Source organism: Rhinopithecus bieti, unplaced genomic scaffold (genome assembly GCF_001698545.2).
Source record: "Rhinopithecus bieti isolate Rb0 unplaced genomic scaffold, ASM169854v2 scaffold_18512, whole genome shotgun sequence".
Lineage (NCBI taxonomy): Eukaryota > Metazoa > Chordata > Mammalia > Primates > Cercopithecidae > Rhinopithecus > Rhinopithecus bieti.
In genome coordinates, this window is record NW_016809093.1 from 24593 (window position 1) to 33006 (window position 8414).

The window sequence follows — 8414 nt, forward strand, 5'->3', positions numbered from 1 at the left end:
CTACCTTCTTTTAGAAGAGGGGCAGTGGTGAGGCCTTGATGGGAGCCCTCTGCCCCAGAATTCACTTAAGAGCAGGGGTACCTTCCTCCCCTGCGTGGCTCCACGAAGCTGGGAAATAAACGCACAAGAGGACCACCCTACAGGCCCAGGCCTTTCTGGCCTGAAATCGCCTCTCCCCTCCCAGACTGCAGTGCTGACACCCCCTTTCCCATTAACATCCAGGAAGGAGGGTGAGAGGGCTGGGGAGAGGGAGGGGGCAGACACCCAGCAGTCCCTGGTTGGGGAGTTGGGGCGGGGGTGCAGACACACTAAGGGGAGGTTTGGTATCCATCCGCTGCTCCCTCCAGCGCGGCTCTTCCCAACCTCCTGATCCGGTCCCCTGCCCGGGCCCCCAGCCGCCCGCCGGTCCCATATATTACAGCAACGTCAGAAATGTGGTGGTGGTCGCCACGTTAGGGTCCGCGGGGGCCTCCTGAGGCACCCTGGTGCCAACCCGCAGGCCCAGGCTGGGGCTCGTCGTGGCCCCGCCCACCTCGTGGTTGGAACTAAGGTGGGCCGGGGGGGAGGGGGGGGGCGTCGAGGACTTCGCGCCGTATCCCTCCGCTCCCCTTCCCGACACCCTCGCGGCAAGCGGTTCTTCCAGCATCCTGCGCAGCCCCTGCCCAGTTTGGTGCAGAGGCGTAGGGGGCGGGACTCGTCTTTTCCATTCGGATCGCGGGGAAAGCGGTGAGAATCCAAGTGAGGAGCCGCCAGAGGAGAGCTGAGGAGAGGAGAGGGAGGTCGACGACCTGGGCCCTGGGCCGCTGAAGGCAAGTTGGGGTGCGTGAGATTGGGGTGGTCCGCCAGGGTGGACCGGCTGGCAGCCTGCCCCGCCGACCCTGACAGCCTGGCAAGGAGGAGACGATCCGGTCGGAGCCGGGCGCCGGAGAGAGGTGCGCAGTGCCCGAGACCCCTGGCGATGGGAGGCGGTGACCGGTGAGGGCTGGGCCAGGCCAGGCCAAGGGCTGAGGGGCTGGCTTGAGAGGCACCGTTAGATCGTCTGGAGGAGAACCGCTCTGACAGCTTCCCAACCAGCTTTGCAGGCGCCGGCGCTCCGCCCTCGAAGGTCTGTGCCCGGAAAGGGCTGTGGGGGAGGCTCCTTCGGGAGAAATGGCGGAGGGGGAGCCATTGTAGTGGGCGCCTGGGAAGGCTGGTGGGAGCCGGCGTCCCAGCTCTGTGCCCAGCCCGCGTGAGGTGGGCCGCATTCACTACTCCGGGCCCTGATTCCGGAAAGGGCCTGTGGGACCCTTTTCCTAGGTGCTATCCCTTCCCACAGGCTCCAGGTGGTTGTCAAAGTCTCCTGTCTGCGGGGTAGGTCTGGTGGGTTCTCCAAAACTAGAACTTTGAGTGGGTGGATTATGAAGACACTAAAATGAAATGTTTATCCGCCTTTTAATACCGCACTGTTTTATTGCCTTACATATTTAGATCCCCACACCCAGTTTTGTGCAAACAAATAGATAGGGTGTGGACTTGGTCGAATTTCACAACAGTGGTCCATGTAAATAACAGGGTAGTATTTTTCCACCTTTCTTGTTCAGGATCTGTTTTCTCAACATGCTGATCCACTTTAAGTAATGTAATGATGCGTGAGAATGAGGGTTCCAAGTAGAGGGGAAATCTTTTTGAAGGGTCAATTTAAAACATTTGAAGTCAATCTGCTTCTTCAATTTCTGGTTCTGTAAACCAAAACTCCATCTCCAGCCATTCCTCACAGACCGTCTCATTTTGGTACAGAAATAGTCCCACAGAAGAATTCATGGCATTTCTGATGGTGGATATCTGAGGAGCTATGAGAGTTAGGAGACTTCATTTACTTAGTTTCTGATTCTCAAAAAGGAGGTGTTAGAATCCGAATTCTGGGAATCTGTCCATTAACCTGCTATTTTTCTACCATTGTTAACATAGTCTCTTGGGGTTATTTTTTTTGCTAGTTGCTCGCCTTCTTTTTGTAGGGTGTGACTCTTCTCTAGCTAGAGGACTCTTTGTTGGGAAGGATAGCATCTCCTGAGAACCCCTGCTGTATGAGCAGGCTGACATGGGTGGTGAATAAAGTAAGATCTAGGTATGCATGGGGAAGGGGAGGGACATGCACAGATGGTATTAAAATAACAGTCTCCATTATCTTCCCTGCCTGCCTCCTAAGTACGATTGCCTGTGTTCCACTACCTATTTCTGCACCTCATATTTTTTTTTTCAGGAAAGGAGGTATAACTTCTGTTGGGAAAATGACTGACTTCAAAGTTGGCAGGAGGTGTAATCAGGCTGCAGGTCTTGGGGTGATTAGGGAATCATTGAGGAGGAGCAGACAGGTGGGAGACATTTAACATAGCCTTGAATATTCAAAAGCATATGTTATAACCCTTGTTATGGGCATTAGATCATCTTAGTCTCTTCTGTTTTCTTTCCTCTGCCTTCCTTTCTATCCTTAGGTCTGTTCCTTTCTAGGTTCCTGTAGAGATCTGTATGTAGCTGTTCACTTGGAAGTTAATTAAGAAAGAGAACAAAAACTGTTCATTTGGATTCAAGGTAGGTTTATGTGTGAACACCCCTGTTGATTGGGGTTATGGAGAGGCTGTTGCCAAGTGGGTTAGACCAGATGATATCTTGGAGCCACTGTCTTCCAGCTTTCTAGTCACTTCTGACCTCACATTTGTGTACAAGTGATGGGGTGGGGTGAGCCAGGATTATGCTGATGAGGTAATTGGTAGATACTGGGGCAGGAAATGGGAAGAGAAGCCACGAGGAGTACTAGGAGGCCAGAAGTGTTATATAACCAAAGCCCTAGATTTGGGAAGGCAGAAATTGAGTTTAGAGATTACAGTGTAGGTCTGTCAACCAAATACTCAGAATTCCAATCCCACCTGTATTTTTGTCCATAGGCCTGCCCATGAGTTAACTGTAGGGCATATCAACACTGGAAACAGGGAAGGAGGAAAAATTGCACTAGATCAGTGCAGGTTGGTGTGAGTGCTGCCTGAATACATCTATGAGGTCTAGTGGTATGTATTTTAGTGGTGGACCTACTAGCATGGGTCCAAAGAGACTGGGCACTCCTTTAGCCTTTCTCACTCTCAGCAAGCTTACCTGCCATCTTTGTTCCTGTTTGATGCAGAGTAAAAGAATGACAGTGCTTGGGCAGGACATTGTTGAGCATTAGTGGCAGTGTGCAAGGTATAAAATGAAGCAGCAGAGTTTTTTATTAATTCACTTCTACACAATTCATTTCTACTCTGTGTCCTTCTGTGTGGCTGTTTGCATAGAGAAGCACAGTTGGACAAGACTCAAAGCCAGTTTCTTTCTTCAACCTCAGGTCCATCTCCACTGGTGGCTGTAGTGGCTTTGGATTGTTGGAAGACCATCACCTTCAGCAGGTCTGCACTTGGGAACAATCATTCTCCCCCAGCCCGAGCGTGCCTCTGCCCTCTGTATCATTGACAGAGGCTATATGTTTGGAAAGAGAACTTTGTGACTGCAGAACTGACAGTTGACTCTAACTCTTGCTACTAAGTTTTTCCATTACCCAGTGAAAGAGTGTTAAGACTTCGACCTAGGACACATTGAGAACCAAGGCCAAGACTGGACAGGGCCATATAACTGGGCTTCAACCATGACTGGGACTAAGAATAAGACAAGAGCCCAGGCCAAAACTGAAAAAAAGCCTATTACACAAGCTAAAGCTGGAGCAGAGAGGGAGGCTACTGGTGTTGTTAGGCCTGTAGCCAAGACCAGGGCCAAAGCCAAAGCCAAGACAGGGTCTAAGACAGATGCAGTAGCAGAGATGAAGGCAGTGTCTAAGAACAAGGTTGTTGCTGAGGTGAAGGAAGGATCTCTGTCAGAGCCTAAGACTCTGGGCAGAGCCATGGGAGATTTCAGTCCCAAGGCTGGGAATGAGTCCACCAGCTCCACATGTAAAAATGAGGCTGGTATTGATGCCTGGTTCTGGGCTGGGGAAGAGGCCACTATCAATTCCTGGTTCTGGAATGGAGAAGAGGCAGGTAATAGTTCCAGCACTAAGAATGATAAACCTGAAATTGGTGCCCAGGTCTGTGCTGAGGAGTTGGAGCCTGCGGCTGGGGCCGATTGCAAACCCAGGTCAGGGGCTGAGGAGGAGGAGGAAGAGAATGTTATTGGGAACTGGTTTTGGGAAGGAGATGATACCAGTTTTGACCCTAATCCTAAACCCGTGAGCAGGATAGTTAAGCCTCAGCCTGTGTATGAAATTAATGAAAAAAATAGGCCCAAGGACTGGTCTGAGGTAACTATCTGGCCCAACGCCCCTGCTGTAACTCCAGCAGTGTTAGGATTTAGATCCCAGGCACCATCTGAGGCAAGCCCTCCTTCATATATTGTTCTGGCTTCAGCTGAAGAAAATGCCTGTTCTTTGCCTGGGGCAACAGCTTGCCGCCCTTCTAGGAACACTCGCTCATGCTCACAGCCTATCCCTGAGTGTCGTTTTGATTCTGACCCCTGCATCCAGACCATAGATGAGATTAGACGTCAAATCAGGATCAGGGAGGTAAATGGGATTAAGCCATTTGCTTGTCCTTGCAAAATGGAATGCTATATGGATTCTGAGGAATTTGAAAAACTTGTTAGCTTACTTAAGTCAACTACTGATCCTCTTATTCATAAAATAGCACGGATTGCAATGGGTGTCCATAATGTTCACCCGTTTGCCCAAGAGTTTATTAATGAAGTGGGTGTAGTGACACTTATTGAAAGCTTGCTCAGTTTTCCTTCCCCTGAAATGAGAAAAAAGACTGTAATTACTCTGAATCCTCCTTCTGGTGATGAAAGACAACGCAAAATTGAATTACATGTTAAGCATATGTGTAAAGAAACCGTGTCATTTCCTTTGAACTCACCGGGACAGCAATCTGGATTAAAGATACTAGGACAACTGACTACTGATTTTGTCCATCACTACATTGTTGCCAATTACTTTTCAGAGCTTTTCCATTTGCTGTCCTCAGGAAATTGCAAAACCAGAAATCTTGTTTTGAAACTACTTTTAAATATGTCTGAAAATCCAACTGCAGCCAGAGACATGATCAATATGAAGGCATTGGCAGCATTAAAACTCATCTTTAACCAGAAAGAGGCAAAAGCCAATCTTGTTAGTGGTGTGGCCATATTTATTAACATAAAGGAGCATATCAGAAAAGGCTCAATTGTAGTTGTTGATCACTTGAGTTATAGTACACTCATGGCCATTTTCAGGGAAGTTAAAGGGATTATTGAAACAATGTAAAATGAGCCAGAGATAGAATGTTTTGAGCCATCTCCAAACTCTAGCAGGCTGTACATTACAGTGTACACATTATACACTGCATCTTTAACACAAAGTCACCTGTGACAGGCTCTAGGTTTGAGCTAGACTATTTTGGCGGTATCAAATGAATATTATACCTTGGGCTGAAAATGTTTGATTTTATCTTGTCTAGATTGGCATATTTTTAACATTTTACTTAAGATAGCGAACCAGTTTGTTTTAAGTAAGCTAACTTTTTCATTAGTATCTGCTTAGATACATCTGTGGCTTAAAATGGCAAAAAAGAAAATATCCTTGAGTTTGTAATCCAGTTACAGAAGTAAGGCATACACATACACAAAGATAACAGTACCTAGAGAGAGAGTGTGTGTGTGTGTGTGTGTGTCTCTGTGTGTGCACGTGCACACTCATGGCCGAATGTGCGCACTCTACATAAAGGAGGCAGGGGTTGCTATAGGATATTTAATGTAAGATAAACTACTATTTTTCTCCTCTTCCAGCTGTATCAGATACTCATTCCACAACACAGAAATGACTCAGAATCTCAGACAAAATGTATTATTTGTTCAATTTTAATTTTGCTACTACATTCATAACTCTTAAATTGTTAGGCTGTTTCATTTACATAAAAGTTATCTCACAAAAGAGAAGGCAGGAAACATTTTGTGAGTGCCTATTCTATGTCAAACACTGTGTTGGCACCATATTTTACAAGTTTTTTTCCTCTTCTCATAGTGAACTTGTGAGCTAGTTACTTGTATTTTTATTAGAACTCATTATTCTGGGTACCCTCCAATGAGAATTAGGTTAAATACCTTTTCCTAGATTCCCACAGCAGGCAGGTGGCGTAGCTGTTTTGTCTGACACCAGAACCTATCTCACCACTCTGCTTTACAGTCCCCTTGAAGGGCATTTTGAGGTGGGGGGCCTTCAAAGCTCAGAGACTGGTTTTAATGGTTTAATTTTCCAATAGATCATGTGTATGCCAGGTGTTACGATTCTTAACTTCCTTCAAATTCATGTGTCTATTAGACATTTGGCTACATCTGGCTGGAGGTCAGGAGAAAATTCTGAGGTGAATAGATGGATTTTATCTGGCAGTGTCAAAAATAGTAGGAGCCCAAAACTTTGTTCAATGAGTAAGATGTAGATTTGGAGTCATCAGCAAGGGAAACTTGTTAGGTATCCTTTGTATCTTTTTCTATCCATTTGTATTTTTTATTTCCCAAAGAGCTGAAATCATTTTATACCCTGAATTTAAAAGGTAATTGCTTTTTTCCTCCTTGCGAAATCATACCTTAATTTTTTTTCTTTTTTACCATTTATGATTTATTCTCCTGTGTGTCATATGAAAGGCCAAGGGGCTTTATCTTTTACTAGTAGGCAAGCCTGGGCATTTCTGCATTTGTACCAGCTAACACTACAAGATAAACTTAATTAGAGAAATTTAGACCCAGAATTGCAGCCTCAACAACACAAAACAGGAAAGCTAGAAGAGGTTGCTGTGTCAACCTACAAGATAGTGATTCTTGGAAGTTGGTATGGACCAGAAAGCATTCCCAGGACATTTAGGCAATGGCTGAGTTCTCTAAGACTCATGGTGGGAGTTACAATCCCTGGTCTTAGCTGATGTGAAAGTTTCTATGTGTGAAAATATGGAGTTATATGTTTTGAGATTTTCTGCCAGTTAAGAAACTAAAACAAGATCATACTGTAAATGTTTGTAACTTGCTTCCCCCAGTTGTATACTGTAAACATCTTTGCATGTCAATAAATATGCCTCTACAACATATTTTTGAATCACTTAATATTTTTCTATGTTAACGGTTGGTATATAGTGTTGTAATCCTTTATTGCATATTCTCATACAATATACACATTCTTTTGCAAAAATAGGAATACAGTGTTGAGACTTGCCTTTTCCTCTTAACAGTTATCTTTTCAATTTAGTGTTATATAGATCTGTCACATGCTTTTTAATCTAATAACTTGACGGAAATATAATTGCCATACATTAAGCTGCATGTTGAAAGTATACAGTGTGATCAGTCTTGGAATGTATATACACATAAAACCATAACCACAATCAAAATTGTAAACATATTCATCACCCAACAAAGCTACTTTTTTTTTTGAGACAGAGTCTTGCTCTGTCACCGAGGCTGGAGTACAGTGGTGCAGTCTCGGCCCACTCAACCTCTGCCTCCCAGGTTCAAGTGATTCTCGTACCTTAGCCTCCTGAGCAGCTGGGACTACAGGTGCATGCCACCATATCTGGCTAATTGTGTGTGTGTGTGTGTGTGTGTGTTTAGTAGAGGCAGGGTTTCACTATGTTGGCCAGGCTGGTCTTGAACTCCTGGTCTCAAGTGATCCACCCGCCTTGGTCTCCCTGAGTGTCAGGATTACAGGCGTGAGCCACTATGCCCAGCCTCCCCCAAAACTTCTTAATGCCCCTTTGTAATCCCTCCCTCCTCTCTCTCCCTGTGCCCCTAACCCAGGCAACCATGGGTCACTTTCTGACAAAATAGAATTGTTTTGATTTTCTGTAATTGTGTATAAATGGATTCATACAGCATGCACTCTTTGTTCGGGAGAGGATCTGGCTTATTTCACTTAGTGTAATTATTTGAGATTCATCCGTATCATGTGTCTCACTATTTCATTGCTTTTTATTGCCAAGTAGTATTCCACCATATGGCTTTACTACAGTTTATTTATCCATTCACCTGTTGATGGACATTTGGGCTGTTCAGAGTTTGGCCAGTATAAGTAAAGCAGCTATGAGCATTTGTGTACAAGTGTTTTTATGAACATAGGCTTTCATTTCTTTGGAATGACATCTAACAATATTGAATCATCTGACCCATAAATAAAATCTCTCTCCACTTATTTAAGTCTCCTTTATTGCTCTAAGGAACATTGTGTAGTTTTCATGCAACATGCCTTTTTAGCAGCTGCGTATATTCTTTTATATGGTTGTATCACATGTTATTTAATCCGTTGCCTGGTGATGAACACTTACAGGATTTGGGAAGCATGAGTAATTCTATGATTTTGTATTTAAATAAATCTTACTCTATAGGTGAGGAAGACCAAAGTT

General features: G+C 44.9%; 1 protein-coding gene across 6 annotated transcripts; it reads left to right on the forward strand.

The window, feature by feature from the left end:
* The first annotated feature begins 615 nt into the window (after nucleotides 1-615).
* Nucleotides 616-7106, forward strand: GPRASP3 (G protein-coupled receptor associated sorting protein family member 3). Of its 6 annotated transcripts, none has more exons than XM_017888546.1 (4): nucleotides 858-932; nucleotides 2240-2351; nucleotides 2472-2568; nucleotides 3353-7106. In XM_017888546.1, the coding sequence occupies exon 4, from the start codon at nucleotides 3650-3652 to the stop codon at nucleotides 5291-5293; it is 1644 nt and encodes a 547-aa protein (XP_017744035.1). In that variant the 5' UTR covers nucleotides 858-932; nucleotides 2240-2351; nucleotides 2472-2568; nucleotides 3353-3649; the 3' UTR covers nucleotides 5294-7106. The 6 variants fall into 6 exon arrangements, with proteins under 6 accessions (XP_017744039.1, XP_017744035.1, XP_017744034.1 ...); XM_017888545.1 differs by lacking the exon at nucleotides 858-932 and adding an exon at nucleotides 1016-1105; XM_017888547.1 differs by lacking the exon at nucleotides 858-932 and adding an exon at nucleotides 1112-2104.
* Nucleotides 7107-8414: the final 1308 nt, after the last annotated feature.

Coding starts and splice junctions, on each gene's coding strand:
- GPRASP3 (XM_017888550.1), top strand. CDS start 3,650: ATGACTGGGACTAAGAATAAGACAAGAGCCCAGGCCAAAACTGAAAAA.